Here is a 24,192-nt window from a genome sequence, read left to right on the forward strand (position 1 = left end):
CTGTTTCCACTGTTTCCCCATCTTTTTGCCGTGAAGTGATGGGACCAGATGCCATGATCTTCGTTTTCTGAATGTTGAGCTTTAAGCCAACTTTTTCACTCTCCACTTTCACTTTCATCAAGAGGCTTTTTAGTTCCTCTTCACTTTCTGCCATAAGGGTGGTGTCATCTGCATATCTGAGGTTATTGATATTTCTCCCAGCAATCTTGATTCCAGCTTGTGCTTCTTCCAGCCCAGCGTTTCCCATGATGTACTCTGCATATAAGTTAAATAAGCAGGGTGACAATATACAGCCTTGACGTACTCCTTTTCCTATTTGGAACCAGTCTGTTGTTCCAAGTCCAGTTCTAACTGTTACTTCCTGACCTGCATACAGATTTCTCAAGAGGCAGATCAGGTGGTCTGGTATTCCCATCTCTTTCAGAATTTTCCACAGTTTATTGTGATCCACACAGTCAAAGGCTTTGGCATAGTGTCTATTACATAAAAAACATTGCGAATATACTAACAAAAGAGCAATTTTTTAAAAAACATTGTAATACAACTATGAGAAGACTTCCTTCTCTTCCTGAAGACAGGAATATGGTTACATTTACATCAATTTCTGATAACATTTAGAATATGAAATTTTCTGAATTATGTAAGAGTACACACACATTTCTTCACTTCACTATGAAGAATGGAATCAAATGAAATATTAACACAAGACTAAAACATTGCTGCCTAAACTCTGATATTTATTATAAAGAAGTCTTTTAATAAATATCTGTAATTGAATTTTGTTATCCACACATTTATGAATTCTTACAGTCAAAGAAATGGGATTAACATATATTTGTTTATATTAAAGTTCTGGGCATACAGGGTGGGCAAGCAATTTTTGGATGCAATGATTAAAATGTCTTGTTCCTGAAATTACAATTTCCAAATGACTCCTTTACTGTGCCCCTAGAATCACTAATTCCAAATCAAATGGCCTGTATAGACAAATTAAACTTCCCAATCATCTCTTTAAAGAAAATCTCACTGAGATCACAACACAATCTATACAACTGAGTAGTTGTATAGATTTATTACTGTGAAATTATCACAGTAGTAACTACTGCCAAAGTTTATCCTAGGTGGCGCTAGTGGTAAAGAACCCTCCTGCAATGCAGGAGACATAATGAGACATGCGTTCAGTCCCTGGTCGGGAAGATCTGGAGAAGGGCCTGGCAACCCACTCCAGGATTCTTGCCTGAAGAATCCCATGGACAGAGGAGCCAGGCAGGCTACAGTCCATAGGTCGCAGAGTCAGACATGACTGAAGTTACTTAGTACGCACATCAACTCTTAAGGGGAGGGACAGCCCTTTCCCCCACCACAGATAATCCAATTTCTGTAAAATGAGTGAAAAAGGAGTCTAGTTGACCCTTCAACAGTTGCAGGGGTTGTGGCACTGAACCTCCACGCAGGCAAAATCCATGTATAAGTTATGGTTACTCTTCTGTGTACATGGCTCCTCTGCATCGCAGGATTCAGCCTGCTGCAGGCAGTGCAGTACTGAAGCATTTATTACTGAAAAAAATCTGAGTCTAAGTGGACACTTGAAGCCCAAACTGTTTAAGGGTCAACTGTATTATGGGTAAAGGCAATCCTATTTCTTTCAACTGGCAGTCAAGTTACAGTCTCATCCTATTCAATTTTATATTTTAAAAAATGGCTTTCAGCAAAAGCAGAAAGTTATGTCACTACAACTTATAATGCAAAAGTAGCACATTAAGACAAATGCACAGAATAAGCACCATACTTCAGGAATGACTAAAAAAAAATAATTCTTCAGGGGAATACAAATTCTAGAATTACATACTCTGAAAACAATAAAGGATCTTACTCTTCTCTAATTCTATAGTTTTAAGAGGGAAAAATACTCCTTGGTCAGTTGAAAATTTTAACTAGTCAAAATTCAATCTGCAATAACTCACATCTTGATCACGATGTGGCTGGAGTGCTTCAGAAGGAGCTATGATGAAGAGGAAGGCAGAATTTACTGGATTCCATTTCTAGCAACTCTGTTCTTTCTTCACTAGTAATTACATACCTTTCTCCAGCTAATCACAGACTACTTTACTGCCATTCGGACTATGAAAAACCGCAGGGGAGGCAGGAAAGGACGATTTTAGATTCCCATATAATCAGCAAATTGTTTCTTTGAAAAAAACATTATTTGAGACAAGAGTGGAGTAAGATTACAAAACAGGGAGTCATTTTCATAAGAGCAACTGTAATCTTAACCTAAAAGGTCACTTAAATGAGATGTGAAAATGCTTCTTAGATGTAAAATAATACAAAGTACTTGGCCAGTCTTAGTTTCACAATGCTTACAAGCTTACAAGTTCCAAATAAATGATAAACTGTGCTATAGATAAGTGAACCTGAAAATGTTACAGCAAGTGCTTCAATTATGGCTCACCTCTTCCAGGTAAAAATATACGCACGAAATGCAAATTACAATAAATCTGAATACTTAAGAATAAATAATGAAATACTCACGGCCCACTGTCCTAGTAAATTTACTAGAAAGTTGCCGCTGAATCGAACCGAGAGCATCTGGGAAATCACGTACAGGTTGGACACCAGGGCGGACTGCAGGATGATAGGGATGTTGGACGTGTAGAAGAGCTTGATGGGGTAGCTGCTGTACTGCCCGCGGTACCGGGCTGACTTGATGGGCAGGTCCACACGGAATCCCTGAAAAAGGAAGCTCAGGAGTGAGTCAGGGACTGCACACAGCACGAATCTGGACAGTCACAGAAGGAAATCTGCAAAGACAGTGCTAGCAAACTCCCTTCCACACAGACACACAGAAATAGAAATCCTTCTCTACTTCATAACCATGGATACTTTGCAGCTCAGCGTCTACTGAACAATGGAACTTTTGCCTAACTAGATTCTGAAATGCTGACTTGTTAGCTACTAATATTCAAATGGCATACTCCTCCTTTAAGAGCAGAATAAAAATCCACACCCCACTTACTTCAACAAAGATGGTATACGTACCTGAAAATATATAACAACAGCGAACACGAAAACTGTGGCAATGAGGTTCATGAGATTGGGCAAATTCTGACGATAGAAAGCCTCCCTCAGGGCTCGGACTTTGTCTGTCCTGGTGGCCAGTAAATGAAAGAGAGCTATGACTGCGCCCTCAAACTCCGTACCTGATGAATCAAGATAGAAATCAGCTGCAGCCTCATCACCCAAAGTTGTCCCAAAGTCAACAAGCAACCCTAAAGCTCCAGTACAGGGCAGAAAACAGCAGTCAAAATAATTCAACTAAGTTTTCTTTATGATACAGCCATGTGTGGAGCTTCTAAAAAATACTGACATCCCTGAGGCAAATGTACCTTTTGTTAGCGTAAATTTGAAGTTTTCTCAAGAGACTATTCTTGATGAAAACAGTCAAAGAAGAATAAACCAAAGCAAATATTTAGTTCATAATGGTTGGCCTCGCCTTTACTTTGGGGGAGGGGGATGGAGATGGGGAAAAGCAGCAGCAAAGCAGCAAACAGATGTCAGAACGAAAAGATCAACATTCCCCTACCAGGCTGGCCTTCAAGCTCACTTTCCCAAGTACATTAATAAGCCATCACTGCTATTGCTTGTCTTAAGGCTGGGGTCAGGTCGGACGTCAATCATTACAAATCTCGGACGGCATTTCAGAGAAGTGGAGGTGGGTAAGGTGAAAGTCAAGTGTTTCCAAATGTAGGAGCTATTACAAAGCCAAGGAGAAGAGCAGCAAAAGCACTCGTGCTCTCTGATGCCACAATAAATGACACTTCTTTCTCCATCTGAAAAGTCTTAATCCACTACCTTTGCATCTGCTGCAAGTGCTGAAATCAGTCAAAATTAATGACTTCTGGAGCAATGGCTTAGACAATTAGATTTTTTAAGTGTTTGCAATCACTGAATTTTTAAATGAGCAGAGGCTAAAATTTCGATATTCCTTCTGGAGTAATACTTCATACTCCACCAATCTCCGCTTATTCGCTTTGGAAAAACTGCCATCCACTGCTGCCCGGGACAGCAAAGCAGGGCGTCTGAGGTCCACCTGCTCCCCCACCTCGTGCTCCTCTCGCACACATCCAGCCAAACCCATGCAGTTGTGTCCCTGTGCATTGTACCTCGGCCAGTGTTAATGGTAGTGGGACTAAAGGCCTTCCAGACAATGGTTTCACAGATGTTGGTGGCAATAAAGAGGGAAATCCCAGACCCCAAGCCGTAACCCTTCTGTAGCAGCTCATCTAACAGCAGCACAATCAAACCAGCAACAAACAACTGTGGGGAAAGAAATGCAAGTAAGCAGAAGCAAGAATAAATTCAGAAAGGGGCAGTGAACACCACAGACTACTTTCAAAGTACAGGCATTTTCAACATTAAAACCTAGCTATTGCAGTATCACTATTATGATTCTCTGCATCTTTCAACCCTCACTGGAAGCCAGTTCTGCAAATCAGAGGATTGGAAATGTTGTCACATTTTAAAGCTGACATTTTGACTTTTAAAGTATATTTATATTTCTCTACAATGTTTAAATAAAGCCTACTGAGAAGTACCCTAAAACAAAAATGTTTACAGTTGTAGTATTTATGACAGCAAGAAACTGAGAGCATTCCAAATAGCTTCAAGGAAGAGAAAAACCAAATGAAACATGTGACGATAACAAGATGCAATATTACAGGCCATTAAAGGAAGAGCATGTGAACTATGCTGATATACTTTTTAAGTATTATATATTTTATATGTGTATTATACATAATATAAAATATACACAGAAGGAGTTGAAAAGTAGACCATGAATATGTCCACAGATTATAACAACGTAACAATGCATACATACAATGACAAAATGTAAACCTGAGACAATTAAGGGTTCACCAGGTTCTTAAGCTTATAATTTTTTTAAAAAATGAAAGCATACTAACTTTAACTTATGTGAAATTGAAAATTCTTAATTTTCCTCTTGGAGAAGACATTTCAGTAAAAGTATGTACCAATCAGAAATAATCCATAGCTTTGCAAGTGACCTCTGTGGTCAAACGACTCCCTCCCAGTACACCGCTGGAAGTATGCTTACCTTACATTTTCTCTGTTTTCTCTTTTTCTGAGTTGTCATTTCAATGGCTGTACAGAGCCTAATTTGTCTACTTATAGTCTTTCAGTTTGAATTTCAATGGACTGTAAAAAAGGTAAAATTCTCAAAACTTCTAAGAGAGCTCACAAATTCTTTACTGTTTGAAAACCAAGTTTACCAGTCTGACCAGATTAAAGACAAGCTAGCACTTAACTACTGAGATGCTATTTTGACCATGATTATGTAACAGGTACATACTCCTCATCAGAAATACAGAAGCCCACACCGCATGGAGCATGACAGTGGTCCACAAACCACTGGCCAACCAGAAAGTGCTATCATGGATTTCTGATTAAATGACCTGCCTAAGGTCACACAAGCAGCTCTGAAACAGCAGCAATTCTTCAAAACGCTGTTCACATCCACGCCCATCAGACAGGAGGGTGATCTGTGTATACCCAATAAAAACAAACTCATGCCTCTCTAACTGGACAAAGGAATTACAGGGAAATAAATGAGAAATGGCTTCTGTAACTGAAAGATTAAGATAAATGATGATTAAAAATAAAAAAAGCATGCATGCCTATGAGAAGGGAATGAGAAATCAGGAATTGAAAGCATCTCATTGATTAGAACAGTGATAAAAACCTGAATACTAACTGCATGCTTTTCTAGAGTGTTCAGTACATATGAACCTCTAAAGTATGTATAAAAATAACACTAACATCTCAGCCTTGCTCATGCGTGCATGTGTGCACACACACACAACTCAGTTTGGACCAAATAATACTTACCTCTACCCTGTCCCATGCACACTGATACTGTCTATTCTTTTTGAAAACTGTAATCAAGACCCCCTATTTAGATCCCAAAACTCAATAGTGGAAAAACACTGACCATGTGAACGAAACAAGAATAATTAAGGTGAGAAATACCTTACATAACAGCATGCAAACAGTTTTCAAAATCTCTAGGTGAAAACACACTGATCCAATCATATCTCTTCAGTGAATCCACACATTTTCAATGTTAGCAATGCCTTAAAAAGAGGCAATGGGTCACTACCCATATGTATCATCAAACATGAAAAATTTCTCTATACATTAACACTAGAAGAATTAACCACAGGACAAATATTTGTGCACCTGAATTTATGTAAACAACTTAGTATATACCCACTTTATTTGCTTTGTTCCAGAAATTTAACTCCTCCTTGATTTCTGGTACTGAAAAATTAAAATAGCTTAACTCCATTTTCTCTATCAATTCAAATTCATAACTGACTATTCAAGAAGTCAATACTTTACCCTAGAAGTGGTCAGCTGAAATTCCTAAGAATATAAATATGCCCTTACTAAAACACTAGAAAAGTTTTACTGATGTATAATGTTCTAAGAGCTAGATAGATGCCAATTCCGAGTGTCTTTTAAAGAGCAGGGTTATTCTAACTATGATCATAAAGCGAATGCTATCATAGAAACAAAATAAGGCAAGAACTGGTGTATCAGCATCCTTACACTGAAGTACTGAAAGATACTAAAACCAGTTTCCAGAGGACCTTCTCTCCCCATCTACTGTAACACTTCTTCCTCTAATTCCCAGGGGTTTTAAGTTTGCCACTCAAGGTGTTTTTTAAATGAAGAAATGACAAAGCTATCCTTTAAAGAAATGTACCTTGTTCCAAATGGGAACTCACTAGGGGCTCAGAAAACTTCCTTACAGTCCATTAAAAATGCCTCCCCTGAAAAAGACAAAATATTTCCACTTCATTTAGAAAAGCCCTATGATATGTGTTAATGAATAACATATAAATACCGCAACAATCCCTTTCTGCTTGGTCTAATTCATACTCACTATCCAATCTTCTTACTATGATTTGCTTCCCATGTAAGGTTTCCTATTAAAAAAGATGGTTAACCATGCCAATTGAAAATGGTAACATTTCTCAATACATATATACATATATGTATACACACACTAGTAAAAGAGTGTTTTAAACTATTTTTCTGATCTTAATCTTTTGACCACTAAAAAAATGTTTTCCTAAATTAATCCTAATTTCATAGAGTGAACAAGAGGCATTTCCTAGATAACTAGGACCCTAGATGTTCAGTGTTTAACTTACACAAGCTTCTTTTCAAAATATAGTAAATACTATTAGATAACTTAAATACAATGCATTCCTGGGTAACTTCTCCAAAGGATTTTTAAGGACTGCATTAGAAAAATGGAGTCCTCAAATATCCTTCAAACTTTACACATTTTAAGATTCTTAGTGGAGGAAAAATGATGCTGGCCTTTAAAAATTCTATTCCAACATATCCATTTAAAAAACCCACAGGATATATACATGTGTGCTTATATGGTATTTCACTGATTACAAGATACTATTATTTGTAACATTATTATGTGTGCCACTAAGAAAGGAAAAAATACTACAGTTAAACTATGACAATAACCTGTTATAAAGAGTTTTTATTGTCTGCTTATAAAAAAGTTTAGACTTAGATGTTTATCATCTAGCTTGCTCTTTCTGTGCCTGTTTATATATAGTAACTGTTCAATAACAAATCACAGTAGACTGTTGCAAGACATTTTAAAAAGCAATTAAACCCAACAGCATGTTGTATCAACAATGTACGTAACCCAGTGATGTAAGGATGATACAAACAGCTGTGACCAAGCTGACATACACACGCGGGCAGTGACCACCATCACAATGACTGCCTGGCTGACAGCACGGGTAAGAGACCATCAGGTCTAAGAAAACATCCTGATTTCAGAGACATCAAAATGTGCATCTTAGAGTCAGTGAAATACAGCTGATAGAGCCGTAATTCTTTTATTACATGTCTACACTTTATTACAATAAATTTTAATTTTTTACATCAATACAACTTATATGTTACTTCAATAATCAAAATATAATTAAGTAAAATAATTCAAAAGTAAGAAAATGACTATATTAGTCATCTAAAGAATTGTTACCAAAAAAAAACTGTTTTTGTTATCTCTGTATGAAAAACTGGATTTCTTACCTGAATGATGATAAGAAGACAGATTCCAGCACCCATTTCAGCAGGATCCCCATACATGCCCGTCATGACATACACAATGGCTTGCCCAATGGTAATGATCATACCAAATACTGACGAAAACGGGGGAAAGGAGGACATACTTACAACCAAAGGTAAAGAAAGACTAGAAAAACACCTTTACCACAAAATTCTCAAATTTGGGAAAGACTCTTTAGTTGTACTGATACTCACATTTCTGGGCTCCATTGAACAAGGCTCTGTCTTTGGGTGTATCTCCAACTTCAATGATTTTGGCTCCAGCTAACAACTGCATGATCAAACCAGATGTTACAATTGGGGAGATGCCCAATTCCATTAAAGTTCCTGTAAAGGAAGGGGAAAGAAGTAAATAATCTTTACTATACCCAACGGATACAACCAAGCAACTTAGCACGCATGGCACATACCCAATAGAGATTAGTGAGAATTTGTGTTAATGAGATTGTTAATGATTTATTAACACAATCTCACAACACATTGACTCAAAATTACTATAAATACCACAAAAATGTAAATTTCTGTAAATTCTAAACTTAAATTGTGAAACCATTTGAAAGAAGTAGTCCAAGATTTATGTCCAAAATCACTGTTCTTAAAATTTACACTAAACATTTTAATGCAGAATTTTAAAATTATATACTGTCCAAAAATTAAATACCAAGCTAGTAAGAAATGATACTGAAGAATAGTTGTGTCTCTCTCAATTCAAAATCTAAAATTATATAAAAAGTCATCAAAATCAATGTTGTAGAATATTTAATGGCATAAAAATGTTAATGACATACTGGATAGGAAAAAGTACTCAAAAATAGTATGTAGAGTTTGATTGACTATTTAAATGGAAAATCATCTCCTGTTATTTTAGTTTGGCTATCATGATGCTTGTACTATTAATGAACTTATCTACAAAACAGAGTCACAGACATAGAGAACAGACCTGTGGTTGCCAAGGGGGAGAGGGGTGGGAGGATCGACTGGGAGGTTGGATTAGCAGATAAAATCTACTATATAGAAAAGATAAAACGCCAAGGTCCTTCTGTGCTCCAGTCCTCCTGTATAGCACAAGGAACTATACTCAGTGTCCTATTATAAACCATCATGGAAAGAAATATATAAAAAAAAGTATGTAAATGTATAAGTGAATCACTTTGTTGTACAGCAGAAATTAACACATTGTAAATCAACTATTTTTGAATAAAATAAAATTTTTAAAAAGATGTTTTTATTGTTATTTTTACTCAGTGGATTTATGGATAATTTTTTTCTTTTTTTTTTTTTTTTTGCCTCTATTTTCTAAAATTTTTCATTGTAGAAAATAAGCATTACACTTTTAGCAAAAAAAAAAAAAAAAGAAAGAAAGAAAGAAAACCAAATACACCAAGCATGTAAGATAATATGCAAAACTAACAATTCCATATAGCCAAGACCACGTTTCCATTGGTCGTTCTGTCACATCACAACCTTAATTCCTGACTTTTATAAATGCTGAAAAGGTGCCTTTAATATGAGAAAGATTTCATCTTAAATGGACTTCATGTGTTTTTCAAATACTTCTTTAATGGTAAAGAGATAAAAACATGTCATTGTTAAAACTAGTAGGCAGGTGGGTAGATGTCTTTTTACATCAAATCACCAAAATTTAAACTGCAAATAAATCTAGTCCAAAAATTAGTCCAATCAAACTTAATGAACATTTCATTTAGGAAATATGGCACTTCAACTCAGTAGGGAAAAGAAGAATAAATGGACCTTGGCAAATGACTAGACATGTATAGAAAATTAAGCCTAGATTCCCTATCTCATGACTTCCAACAAAATAAAGGCCAGATATTTAGAAATTTTAACCATAAAAGATAAAAAGCACAAGTACTTGGAGTGAATATGTTCATAGTCTTGGAAGAGAAAAAGCCTTTCAAAACATGACAAAATACCTAAAAACCACAAGGAAAAAGATGGACGATATGATTAGATACAACTGTGAAACCTCCATGTGGCCAAAGACAGGATAATAGTTAAAAGAAAAATATTCAGACGCAAGTAACAAAGAGCTCAAATCTTTAAGAGGCAAAGAACTCTCACAAATGGATTTTAAAATGAACAAATAACAACAGCGAAATAAGTCAACCAGAGAAACAAATACCATATGGTATCACTTACATGTGCAATTTAAAAAATGCAACAAACTAGTGAATATAATAACAAAATAAGCAGTCTCACTGCAAAATCACTGCAGATGGTGACTGCAGTCATGAAATTAAAAGACACTTGCTCCTTGGAAGAAAAGTTATGACCAACCTAGACAGCATATTAAAAAGCAGAGACATTACTTTGCCAACAAAGGTCCATCTGGTCAAAGCTATGGTTTTTTCAGTAGTCATGGATGGATGTGAGAGTTGGACTATAAAGAAAGCTGAGCGCAGAAGAATTGATGCTTTTGAACTGTGGTGTTGGAGAAGACTCGAGAGTCTCCTGGACTGCAGGGAGATCCAACCAGTCCTTCCTAAAGGAAATCAGTCCTGAATATTCACTGGAACGACATATGCTGAAACTGAAACTCCAATACTTTGGCCACCTGATGGGAAGAACTGACTCATTTAAAAAGACCTGATGCTGGAAAGATTGAAGGCAGGAGGAGAAGGGGACGACAGAGGATGAGATGGTTGGATGGCATCATCGACTCAATGGACATGAGTTTTAGTAAACTCCGGGAGTTGGTTATGGACAGGGAGGCCTGGCGTGCTGCAGTCCATGGGGGTGCAAAGAGTCGGGCACAACTGAGCGACTGAACTGAACTGAAGCAGTCTCACAGATACGGAGAACAAACTAGAGGGTAGGGCTGGGGGGTAGGAGCACAATATAGGGGTTGAGGAGTGGGAGGTTAAAAACTACAGGGTGTAAGACAGGCTCAAGGATGTATTGTACAACACAGAGAATATAGCTATCCCTTCCAAAAAAAAAAAAGAAAAAGAAAAAAGAGATAAATGGCACAGCCACTCCCAGTAATGTTCTTTTCTCAGGAAAATACCAACATAGGAGGAAATCCCAGCACCCAAATCTATACTAAGTAACCCTGAAACTCTAAACAAGGCTGGCTGGGTCAGATGTAAATTGTGGTAACCTGGAATTATGAACTGAGAACTGAAGAACCCAGGAGCTGCTGAAGCTAAATCAAAGACAATGTTCCCAGCTAGCCCCTGATGCTGAGGTCTGAAGACTGTCTGATTCTCTCTCCCCAAGGCTAAGCTATTCTACCTCCTCTTTGGATTTCAAAAATAACTAGTATCCTTCCAATAAATTTCAGTTTTATGTTTAAACCACTCAGTCATTTCCTATGATTTATAACAAGTCCACTCACAGAAGAAATACAAATATTCAATAAAAATATAAGACGATGCACTAGTATGGAGGCAAAAGAAAAGCAGCACACACCTCTGTTGGATGCAAGAATAACTCTCATCCAGTAGAAAGGATCTGCAGAATCTGATGACATGATTCCAAACAGTGGTATCTATAAGATTACATAAAATAGTTCATGAAAAATGTATTATACAAACTAAGTTTGAACTTAATAATGCATTCACTCAATATGTGCAATACTTAAAAAAACACTACTTCTCAAGTTCTCTAACCAAACAAGAATACTTTAAATGTATAGTTTTTTTAGGGAAAATACAAACAATGGAAATTAGTACTTTTCACCAGTAAATTTTACTGGTGAAATACTCCTTATCAGTATGGAGATGTGCTGCACACAATCTGAATATATGCAACATTACTGAACTGCACACTTAAAATGCTTAAGATGTGGAGAAGGAAAGGGCAACCCACTCCAGTACTCTTGCCTGGAAAATCCCATGGACGGAGGAGCCTGGTAGTCTACAATCCATGGGGTCGGACACAACTGAGCGACTAGACTTTCAAACTTTTCAAACTCTCAGGTACTGATTAAATGCTTTACATAAAAAGCAAAATAAAATAAAATGGTTAAGATGATAAATTTCATGTTTTTTGCAATTAAAGAAAATGTTCTTTATCCTTAAAGTTTAGGATATAACTACCAAGTCACAGAATAATTTTGCAAAGCTATGGGTACAAATGACAGCCAAAGCCATGCTCCAAATGTAAGACTGAAGACAGTATACACAGTAGAATGCAGCCATTAAAAATTATACTATGAAAAAAAATCTTTTTAATTATACTATGAAGCTTATATTAGTATCAGGATGTGTTTATGTTGTGGTAGTAAGTAGAAAAGAGTGGTTCTCAACCTGGGGCAACTTAGTCCCCCAGGGGATATCTGGGAATTGTCTAGGAAGACAATTTTGGTTGTCCCAACTTGAAGGGATGCTAATGGCATCTGCTGGGTAGAGGACCCTCACAAGACGACACTAACAAAAGTCTAATGAGAGAGACGAGCCCATTTACGGCATTTCTCTCAGCTGATCTCACCTCCCTCCATTCTCTCAAGCTAAAAAATACTATGGAGAACGACAGACCCCAAACCCTTAAACTGCATCTGGGAAGGGAAAATAAACCTGTTGGAGATTCAGTGGAAAGAGAACCAAGAAATCATCGGTCCTGGGCAGAATCCCCAAGCATGAGAAAGACAGAAAGGTACAGCTTGGCAACTCTGTAAATCCATTACAAAAAAATAATAATAATAAATAACATAAAATACGTAAATTAAGGGCAAGAAAAGTCATGAGAAATGTGACTCTTCAAGTAATATAACTCAAGTTATGTTTCTTCTTCTTGAGTTTTCTTGGGTTCTAGCTGTAAAGGTGAAAATATTTACTATCTGGCCTTTTACAGAAAAAATGTTTGCAGACCCTTGGGTTAAACGATTCAATAAGTTCAAACCAATAAAAATCATAATCCCAGTAGGCTTTCTTAAAGAAACTGACAAGCTGATTTTAAAATTCAAATGAGTGACTGAAAACTGACAAAATCATTCTGAGAAGAAAGAGCAAAGTTGGATGACTTTTACAACCTAATTATAGGATTCAGTCTAAAGCTACAGTAATCAAAACAGTTATGGTTTACCATAATGATGGAATATGATCAATGGAACAGAACTGAGAGTACAAAAACAGATCCATGCTTAAATGGCTAACTGATTTTCAACAACGATGCCAAGGTTAATTCAATGGAGAAAGGATAGCCTTTTCAACTGGCCTGTCCATATAGAAAGAAATGAGCCCTAACCTTACCACATGCCATACATAAAAATTAACTTGGAACAGACCATAGACCAAAACATAAAAGCTAAAACTATTTAGATGAATACAGGAGAAAATCTTCACAATACATGTATCTGATGAAGGACTTATATCCAGAAAATATTTTAAAAGGCATACAATTCACTAATGGGACAATAATGCAATTTTTTTTAACAGGAAAAAGATCTGGGGAGAAAACACTTTACAAAAGATGAACAAATACTCAATTAGTATATGAGAAAGCTGCTCAATATCATTTGTAAAGGAAGTAAAAGTTAAAATCTTACCGTGGAGAAAAGGGAACCTTCCTATACTTTGATGTAAAATGAAAACAGGAGGTTCCTCAAAAAACTGAAAATAGAGCTAACATATAATCCAGCAATCTTACTTCTGGGTATATATCCAGAAAAGGTAAAAATTCTAATTCAAAAAGATACATTCACCCCAGTGTTCATAGTGGCACAAATTACAATAGTCAAGACATGGGAGCAACCCAAAATGTTTAAGGGCTGGTCAGTAGAAGCAAATACAATGGTTTGGCTTTGGAGGATTTATAATTAAAACATGCTATTTACAACATGATTAAAAGCAAACAAAAAGGAAAAATATCTGCACGATAACTGTCAAAGGTTTAACACTTTTATATATAAAAACTTGTCATAAACCAAGTTTTAAAATCTTAAGAAGAAAATGAATAAAGATCATTAACTGAAATCTAAGGGAAAAAGAGAAAATATGTTCAAACCCACTAGGAAACCAAAAGAAATACACAGTAGAAGAATCATTTCACTATCAACTCAGATTGAAATGATGATTCTCCTATGTACAATAGATGAAACGAAGAAGCAATCTAAATGTCCATCAACAGAGGAATGAATAAAAGATGTGGGTTGTATGTATAATGATGATGCTCCTATGTACAATAGTTAAGACACAGAAGCAATCTAAATGTCCATCAACAGAGGAATGAATTAAAGAAGATATGGGCTGTATACACAGAGAGAGAGAGAGAGAGAGAATGGAATACTACTCAGCTGTTAAAAAGAATGTAGCAACATGGATGGACCTACAGATGATCATACTAAGTGAAGTAAGTCAGACAGGGAAGATAAATACCATACGATATCACTTATATGTGGAATCTAAAATATAACACAAATAAATGTATTTATAAAACAGAAACAAACTCATAGACATAGAGAACAGACTTATGGTTATCAAGGGCTAGGGGAGAGGGATGAAATGTAAGTTTTGGATTAGCAGAGGCAAACTAGTATACACAGGGTGGATAAACAAATACTGTATTGCACAGGGAATTATAGTCCATTCAATATCCTATATTCAGTATCTGCTATACATCAGAAACACTGTAAATCAACTATACTTCAATAAATAATTTTCTAAAAAGATAATGCTCAAAATAATTCAGTGTATTTACTATTTGAACTAAAATTAGCTTCTCAAATTATAACCAACCAAGACCTGAGAATAACAGTACAGACATTTATTCAGTGTTTGGTTACATACCTGACAACATACTAAGAAAATGAAGAGAGTTATAGCAGTCCATAGTACCTTCTCTCTAAACTGGATCTGTGCAACAAAATACAAAACTACCAATCAAAACCAAGAAACAGCAAATATAAAAAAAAGGCAAAAACGCATATTAAGGCTTAACCAGCATTCTCCATCATGACATGCTCTTATTATTTACTCTTAAAATACTCTCACCCTAGTGAGTAGCAGCTAAAGCAAACAGCTAAACTTCTCAAGCATCTTTCTTTACTTGGATCTGAGACCTAAGTACTATAGTTTAAATACAGGCAGGCCTTAATACACTGCACCATGTTAGCTGAAACTGAAAAGGATAAAAAGACACACATCCAATATTCACACATTTCAGTTAACACCATACTACACAAAGCCATCACTTATTGTAATAAGTGATATCATATGGTATTTGTCTTCCTGTCTGTAATATTATTTGGTGAGTATTTCATAGACTATGAAAAGCTATAGTTTCTTAGCATACCTTACATGTAATGGGAACAACTGTTTTATAACCTCAAATAAACTTAAAAAAAGAAATATATTTCTGAATATTATAAAACAGTTTAACAAAAAGTTTTACTTATCTCTTTCTGGTCCCTATTCTGGTTAGTTCCATGAGAAATTGAAAGTACAGTAAAAGAGGAACATCTGGGATTAACAATATTTCTAGAATCGAAATGCCTTACTTCCAAAAGTCCACAATGATGGATGGAAGAACAAATGGATGCAGTCTCCATCTTTTGAATGCATGTTTGTGATTTTTTTTCTCTGCACTGAATGAATCAAGAAATGAGAGGTATTCACCTGCCCAGCTGCGATCCATTTATGTGAAACGGTTGGTATGTTGGTATGCGTGAAAACTGACCCATGAGACTGGGTCATTTCTAGTGTGGTGGATCATAATAGGCAGGAGAACACTGTATCTTATCTAACACACAGGCCAAAGAAACATAAGGCTTGGAAATGCTACAATTTAGAGAACAGTTGCTGTGGAAACCATGAGATAAACTATCTAGATTTAAAAGGTCTACACTAGTTTTCTTCACTTTTATGCCTCTTGTGAAGAGAAGGAACAGGCATTTTTCCAGTTACAACCAGAAAAAGGTTGAGGAAAATAAATCAATGTAGCTAGTTTAACAGAGTAAGTCACTTGGCTACCCCCTATATTACAAAAATATTATACTTACTTTCCTTTCAGGTTTCTGAATTTCCGGTAGAACTGCACAGAAAGGTTTGATAACTTCTAAAAATTTGACTGTTTAAAAAAAAAAAAGAATAAATGCCCCTATTACAAAGTTTTAAAAAAGATTTTTATTTTTGCAGAATCAAATACAAATGTTCTTTTAATGGCAATCCATCCCATTCCCACCCCCAAAATGAATTAATCATAATGCTCTCCATTTCAAAGTAATTTGCTTCCTCATGCTTGAATCCCACCCCTTTACATATACAGAAAAGGAGTAATTCAGTCAGCATCTCTACATCAAAAGGAGCAAAAGCAGTCAACCAACAAGAACATGCATCATGGAAGGAAACGGGCCATAAGAGGACGCAAGTACAAGAAATGAGCTGAAACTGCAGGACTGACAATCTGGGACTGAAAGATGCTGAAATGCATAAGTGAGAAATATCACACCCCAGCGGTGAAAGTGCCAAGTCCTAACCAGACCACCAGGGAATTGCCTAGACAGGTTTTTAAAAGTACTGTATACAATCTCTACTTCATTTCATTAAGTCACTATTCATTGCTTGGATGCTCTCCCATATAAGAAAACCTCAAAGTACTTGTGCATGTTCAATCCTCAGCCCAGAGAATGATGACTACATTTCAATAGAAAGTACTGTTTTCCCAGACAACTCATAATGTATAAAAGTAAGATAGACCAAACTTCAGGATAGGCACTCTTCTGGCATGGCTATAATTTGAGAAGTCAAGTCCTGCCAAAGAACTGGAGGATGAAGGTGATAATCATTCAGCCTCTGCTAGTGTCTGTAATGTGCAGAAAAACAAAAATCCACAACTAGGTTATTAGTTAAGATCATTCTTCCCTTACACATACAGGATTCTACGTACTAACATCATGAAATTGTTTTAAAACTGACATGAGCAATTACACTTCAGCCAGTTAGCCAAAAGTTGACTAAAACATCTTTTTTGTTGTTGCTCTTGTTGTTGTTGAATTTATGTTACTGAAGTATAGTTGATTTGACTATACTATCTTTTTATACAATCTCTCAAAGTGATGGCGGCCACTGATGTTTGACAGAGGAATTCATAAATTCTCATAAGCAGGTTATTTGTTACCCGAGTACCATTTAAGACGACTAGGAAAGCAAATCTGAATATTATCAAAGTGTTCATCTCTACTACAAAACAAATGTCAATCACATCAGGAAACTTCCTAGAATCCCCTTAACCCTTTTCCTTCCCACTTCAACCTAAGCTACCCTCCCAGATTTCTTGGTTTATGGTCATCTGTGTTGGAATATTCATGTTCAAGCAATGCTTTTTTGTCTGCCACCTCACTCTTCCTATGTTGTAGAATTTAACGCTTCATACTGCAAATTCAAGACCAAGGGTCTCCTATTCCTTCTAAGCTTTCCGCAAATGTCCACTAGTTAGCAGGCCAGTGGGTGCACGGCTTGGGTTTGCGGTAATCCGTTCATCTAACAATCACCCCAACGGCTAGGTAAGTATATTTGTGAAGATACGTGGTGTTGAGGGTTTGGGGAAGGGCCCTCGAAAGATTCCCATTATATAAGGCCTTGTCCCTAAGGCGTATACGACCTGACACACGTTGAGTTTTCAGTAAACGCTACAGAATGACTGGAATGAAAAATTGAACGAAAACGCTAGGCCACCAATCGCCTCCTTTCCTCCCCTAAAATACACGCCGTGCATCACTTTTTAAAAAATGAAACAAGGCAGGGAGCTTCATTCATCACAACTAATATTCCAAGGGTGATTTGGGAATAAAAATATGAGTTTCCTAAGCTCTTGAAAAATTAAAAGTGGTCCAGGTGTCTCTTGGTTCCTTAACTCCCCGCCCCCAAAACCAATGGCCTCCCCGCGCCGTCCTCCGCTCCACGCCACCCACTGAGATGCGCAGACCCAGGCCTCCCGGTCCTAGCCCCGCAGCCGGCCCGGGCTAAGCCTCGCACAGCTGGAGGAGCCTCGGCTGAGGCCCCCGGCCCGCGCCCTCCGCAGACGCCCGCGCCTCCCCGGCCCACAGGCTAGGCGACCCCGGGCCTGAGCCGGCCCCCCGCTTGCGGCCCGTCGGGGCCCGCGCCCTCGGGAAGGGCCTACCACCGCTACTCACTGCCCATGGCGGCGGCTGGGGCGGCCCGGCGGGGCCCAGCGGCCTCGGCGCGGCCTTCGCTCGGGTCCCAGGCTCAAGCCTCGGCGCCCGCTCGCGACACGCTCCGGCCAGCCCCGCGCAGGCTCCGCCCCTTCCCACGTGACCCGCGTTGTCGCACCCCCCCCAAGCCCCACCCTCTGACGACAGCCTGGCTTTAGGCCGCCTGCGCAGATGACGTCGGCCTCGTTGTCATGACCACCGCCGGCGTGGGCGTCCTTCTGCGGAGCACAGGAGGTGCGACCCTCTAAGGGGCCAGGCTGCCCGGTCTTCACGCTGTGAGCACCTTTCTGAACGCAGGGTCCAGCAAGGGCTGTCTCCTTGACCTCGACCCCCAGGAGGCCCGGGGGTTAGAGTCAGGACACAACCCGAGCGACCGCCCCAGGAGTGCAGGACGGGTTCGATCCCCAGAACTGGAGCCGAGATGCCTCCAGAGCCCGCATGACCCAAAAAAACTTTATTTTGCTTCCATCTTACTGGAACTGCTGGGACGTTTTCAGAAATTTGTCTGTAGTTAATAGAACTTGTGAACTTTTCACTCTTCTACTATGGCCTTCCTGAGCAGCTTGAGGGATCTCAATTCCCCAACCATACATGGAACTTCGCCCCCTGCCTTGGAATGCGGAGTTTTAACCACTGGATAGCGCCCCCACCCCCACACCCCCGCCCCAGATCCTTGTCTGCCTTGTCTAGTCTCTTTTGTCCCTTCGTGGACTGCATAGTGTAAAGGAAAGCAGATAATCTTAGCAATCTGCTAACCCAAATTTTAGTTCCTCCTACTTCTTAACGAGGACAATGAACAACACGGTTTATCTTTAACTTGCAAGTGTTTCTAATGTCAAGAAAAACGCCATATTGCAACAGGTGTTCAATAAACTATTTATTGAGGAAACACCATTCTACTTTTTCAGGATCATTTCTTATTTTTGTTCCATTATAGCTGGTTCTTCATATGAGCCAGAGAAGATGCAGGGGAGCAATGCTAAAGCAATATACTTTAATAAAAAGTCTTCCAAAATTAACTGGTTTGGCATCTTGCTACGGAGAACTAACAGTCCCTTCCTGCAAGGTAATTCAAAATAATGATGCATGTTGCAGTGATAATTGAGAGTAAGAAGGTTAAGATATAGAAGATATATCTCATGGCTCAACTTGGAGATTAACAAGAAACAGACTTAGGAGGTGTAAAGTTAAGACATTTGGAAAGATCTAAATTAAAAAAACTAGTCTTCCATCTAATTTTGTGCTTAGACTTTTGAATTATTTTAACTCAAGAAATCAAGAGATCTGAAAAAAAGATGACCCTGTGCTTTTATTTTTTTTCTAGTTTAATATACAACATTGATAACCATTCTTATTAAATAGATCCTTGTGGTTTTATTGGTTGACATTCATGGTACTAAGTTACATGATTTATGATGTGAATCACTAATCTACTGCTGTGGCTTGAACAACCTACACATTGATTCTAAAAGACACTGACAGTTGCCAGTAAAAGTGGAGAGGGTATTCCAGGGCCTCAGGTACTCTCCCATTTCTGAGAAAACAGTATTATGGCACAAGAATGGTATATGGTGGTTTCTGCAGCACCAAGCCATATAAAGCTAGGAAGTTTGCTGATGTTTAGTTATACTCTCCAGTACTAAGCACAATTTCCGAATAAGGCAATAGATTGGTGATCTCTAGAAGTCCCTGAAGCACCTAACACTGGGAAGTTCCTGCTATCAAAGTGATCCTTAAGTGCCACAAATATACATCATATGACAGCAGGGACTTTTAGAGGTGAGGCTGATCAACCAGTGGCTGAAATCCCCGTATCAGACACCGCCCAGAGTTAATTAAAAATATTAAGGTATTGCGGCAAGATTAAGGGGGACAAAAAAGATACTACGGCAAAGTAGACCACCAATCAATTTCACTGTAGCTACAATTCAATAATAATGTGCTAAGGATCCTACACCCAGAGGTTTATATTTAATAGGACCAATACTTAAGGATAATGGGTAAAATAGTGTTCCTGAAGAACACAAATCAGGAATAATACAGTTTTGCTATAGTGTTTGATAAAACATTTTTCACAGTAGCTGGAAAGCAGCACCAGAGATGACATAAAATTAAAATATAGGTACTCAAGGACTTTGAATAAAGAAGGGAAGATTCATGAAAGTGACACACATTAAGAAAATCTGGAAGAAATACAGCAGTGGGACCCTGGCTCACACTATATGCCTGGGTGTACGTGTATAGGGAACTGTTGGGGTCTTCCCCTGTTCCAGAGCTGTCCTTGGACTTCCCCTGGCATGTGTGTTGTGTTTCAATAGTGACCTGATCAACCCCAAAAAAGAAAACTGCAAATCACTTCAGCCATGTCAGACTCTTTGTGACCCTATGGACTGTAACCCCCTAGGCTCCTCTGTCCATGGGATTCTTGAAGCAATAAATTCATGCTCAAGAACTTTTCCTGGGTACATACAGTTAATTAGAAAGAGGAAAGTCTAAAGACATCTGGTTCAGGACCCAGTTCTACAACTCACTCTGATCTAAAACAATATAACTAACATATGGCACATTTAAGCAGGAAAGTGACTTGTGGGATTCATGTCTCAAAGAACAATTCCTTTGGCTGTTCCATGTATTCTAGATTTACCTCTCCTCCACCCTCATCAGTCTCAATGTCTTCTAGGAATACAATCTTTTCATGGTACCTAGCGAGTGGAGGAGACAAGCCTTTCTTTTTATGGCAGTTTTCTTATAAGGAAGTAGTGTTTCTTCAAAGGACGTCATGGGTTGAAGGTCTTAGTGAGGATTTCTTCATGCTGCTGTAGGTGAATGGTGCCGATTCCCACAGCCGGTACAGGCAACGCGGGTCGGCTCACAAGACGGAGCTATTGTGGAAACAGAAAAGAAATAAAATGACATCTGAACTTGATCAGACCTCTGCTTAGCTTGCCCAGGGACACAACTGTATTTCTCTTAAGTTGTTTAACCATAAATCACCCTTTTAGAAAGTAATGAGTGACATAAACTAGATTACAGGGAGATCTATGTCACAACTGAAAACTAAATTCCAGGCATGATAAGATGAAACACATTCAGGAATTTGTCCTGTTCTTAGGTAACCGTTACTTGGTTTTAGCTGTAGGGTTTTCTAATTTAGAACTATTCACAGGTGAAAATGATTGGAGCCTCGTAAGCTGGTATCTGATGTTGAAGCTGAAACTCCAGTACTTTGGCCACCTGATGCCAAGAGCTGACTCATTTGAAAAGATCCTGATGCTGGGAAAGATTGAGGGCAGGAGAAGAAGGGGACGGCAGAGGATGAGATGGTTAGATGGCATCACTGACTCAATGGACTTGAGTTTCGGTAAACGCCAGGAGTTGGTGATGGACAGGGAGGCCTGACGTGCTACAGTTCATGGGGTTGCAAAGAGTGGGACATGACTGAGCGACTGAACTGAACTGAAGCTGATATCAAGTAACTTGAGTTCTAAACAAAGCAGAATAGAAAGACAAACAGAAGCAAGCATGATTGTTCTTCTCTTGGGTTTATCTTCCTAAAACATAACTAAGAACTTGGCCTTTGATGTTTACCAGCCTTGCAGGTGGGCCTGGAATAAGTGTTATTGTAAAACAAGCCAGGTCATGGCTCTTCTCCCCTGGGGCTTGGTTACTAATCTTTGGGACAAGAATGCTGAGTAGGCTAATGAGAAAGGTAGCCAACAGGTAGGTCTTCTACCTTTTTGAGTATAATCAATGTTTTTGTTTTGTTTTTTTAACATAATACTAGTAGGTACACATACACAACTTGCTGAACACTCAGAAGTTTAGTCTGAAAGAGGAGCCTAAAACTAGATTTTATATTTTAGTTTATCTTTATAGAACTTTGGACTGATAATAGGGGATAAACCTATTTGTTGGCACTCCAGAGGAAATGGGACACACACAAAACACTGCAAGGAAGAGCTGTTACCTTGCAGGCCAGCTGCTTCTCAAACCTTGGAGAAACAAAAAACCAAGGACCCATGTTCTGAGGCTCCTCTTGACTCCAGATAACATCTATAATAGAAGAAATTTCATCTCAGTACAGCGAGTAAATGTATATACAACATACTACACACACAAAAACACACAATATGTATGTGTGTGCACATACATACACATACCATACATGCTATCTATATATGTATATATACATACATATACATATATATATGCACATACATACACACACACACATATATCCTCAATACATACCTTTCTAATATGGCACAGTGTTATCTTCTTTTTTTTGAGAAATGCATAGTCATATATCCATCACCATCACCACATCACCACAATGATATAGAACAATCCTCTCAATCCCAAATATCCCCTCATTCTGTCCTTTATACTCAACTCTTCCTCCCACCCCTAGCCTCCAGCAATCACTGATCTTTTCTCTATCCACAAAGTTCTGCCTTTTCCAGATCAAGCAGATAAATGGAATCACACAGCCAGCCTTTTGGGTCTGGCTTCCATGAATTAGCAAAATCCATCGGTGATTTTGCCAACCGCAATAGTTCACTCTCTTTCATTGCTGAGGATTAAGATATTGTAGGGATGCACATCCTTCACCAGTTGAAGGATGTTCGAATCATTTCCAGTTTGGGGAAATTATGAATAGAGCTTTCTATTGACATTCACACACGGATTTTTCCTTTCTCTTGGGTAAATACCTAGGAGTGGGACCGCTGGGTGGTACAGTAACTCTGTGTGTAACTGCATGAGAAACTGACAAACTGTTTTCCAGAGTGACTGGATGGACCAGTCTGTATCCCCCGCAGCAGTGATTGAGGGTACCAGTTGTCCTGCATCATTATCAGTCCTTCATATTGTTTTGTTTCCCTTTTAGTTATTTGAATTGGTATGTAGTCATATCTCACTTTAGCTTAATTTGCATTTCTCTATCACTGATTATGTTGAGGATCCTTTCATATGGTTATTTGCCATGTGGTTCTTTGGTAAAATGCCAGTTCAATTCTTTTGCACCTTTTGAAAAACTGGATTGTACGTTTTCTCACTGTTGAGTTTTCAGAGCTCTTGAAACATTCTGGAGACTCCTTTGTCAGATACGTATACTTAAAAATATTTTCTCCTAGCTTTCAGCTTGTCTTTTTTATATTCTTTGCAGTGCCTTTCACAGTGCAGAAGTTTTTCATTTTGGTAAAATCCAGTTTTTCTTTTCTGGAACGTGCTTTTGGTATTATGTCTAAGAACTTTTTGCCTAACCCAAGGTCATAAAAATTTTCATCCATTTTATTCTAGAAATTTTATAGCTTTACATTGAGGTCTGTGATCTACTTTAAGTTAATTTCTGTGTGGGTGCATATAGATATCCAATTATTCCAGCCCCACTTGCTGAAAAGGCCTTTCTTTTACAATCATACTGGATTTATCATAAATGATAGTATAGCATTGACAGTACACATTCCTCCAAACTCAAGAAATTAGATGTCATATGAGAGGGAGGGAGACTGAAAGGGACACCAGAAAAGACATGGAGACATTGGCTTTAGCTGACCTATTTTCACATCTCCAGATTCCATGAGAGGTAACTTTCTAGTAACTCTCACTTCCCCTGTACCAGTTTTTCATTTGAGATATTCCAAATACATTTCAGGTATCTTAAAAACAAAGAGCTGAACAAGAAGGACTCTTTACCTCTAACGTGTTTGTATTTGCTCATCTCTTGCTGCAGCGAATCCAGCGGGAAAGGACAGAGTTCTTCTATTCGGATGATGGCAAAGTCATGCTTCCTGGCCTCCAAAGATTCTCTTTGCTTCATCAGGGCATAGAAATGTTTGCCACAGCAGAACACCAGACTCTTAACCCTGTTG

The 24,192-nt window shown here is 38.2% G+C and overlaps 2 protein-coding genes across 4 annotated transcripts in view; both read right to left on the reverse strand.

Moving 5' to 3' along the window:
- The window catches only part of SEC61A2 (Sec61 alpha 2 subunit (S. cerevisiae)), a 23,382-nt gene extending 4,966 nt beyond the window's left edge, over positions 1-18,416 (reverse strand). Inside the window, exons 1-9 of one of the 2 annotated variants that reach the window (XM_010854094.1) lie at positions 18,281-18,416; positions 16,148-16,215; positions 14,937-15,002; positions 11,620-11,698; positions 8,383-8,514; positions 8,152-8,261; positions 4,164-4,317; positions 3,040-3,200; positions 2,533-2,730 (exon numbers count right to left, since the gene is read on the reverse strand). In XM_010854094.1, the coding sequence (XP_010852396.1) occupies positions 2,533-2,730; positions 3,040-3,200; positions 4,164-4,317; positions 8,152-8,261; positions 8,383-8,514; positions 11,620-11,698; positions 14,937-15,002; positions 16,148-16,215; positions 18,281-18,287 (975 nt within the window). In that variant the 5' untranslated portion in view covers positions 18,288-18,416. Of the gene's footprint in view, positions 1-2,532; positions 2,731-3,039; positions 3,201-4,163; positions 4,318-8,151; positions 8,262-8,382; positions 8,515-11,619; positions 11,699-14,936; positions 15,003-16,147; positions 18,156-18,280 lie in introns of those variants that run through there. The other variant, XM_010854095.1, reaches the window with a different exon arrangement.
- A 765-nt stretch (positions 18,417-19,181) lies between these two features.
- Positions 19,182-24,192, reverse strand: part of DHTKD1 (dehydrogenase E1 and transketolase domain containing 1) — a 48,826-nt gene continuing 43,815 nt past the window's right edge. For both annotated transcript variants that reach the window (XM_010854097.1, XM_010854096.1), the window contains 3 exons: positions 24,017-24,186; positions 22,287-22,372; positions 19,182-21,201 (listed from right to left, as the gene is read on the reverse strand). In XM_010854097.1, the coding sequence (XP_010852399.1) occupies positions 21,097-21,201; positions 22,287-22,372; positions 24,017-24,186 (361 nt within the window). In that variant the 3' untranslated portion in view covers positions 19,182-21,096. The remainder of the gene's footprint in view (positions 21,202-22,286; positions 22,373-24,016; positions 24,187-24,192) is intronic.

The sequence above is a fragment of the Bison bison genome, unplaced genomic scaffold (assembly GCF_000754665.1).
Source record: "Bison bison bison isolate TAMUID 2011002044 unplaced genomic scaffold, Bison_UMD1.0 scf7180017864337, whole genome shotgun sequence".
Classification (NCBI taxonomy): domain Eukaryota; kingdom Metazoa; phylum Chordata; class Mammalia; order Artiodactyla; family Bovidae; genus Bison; species Bison bison.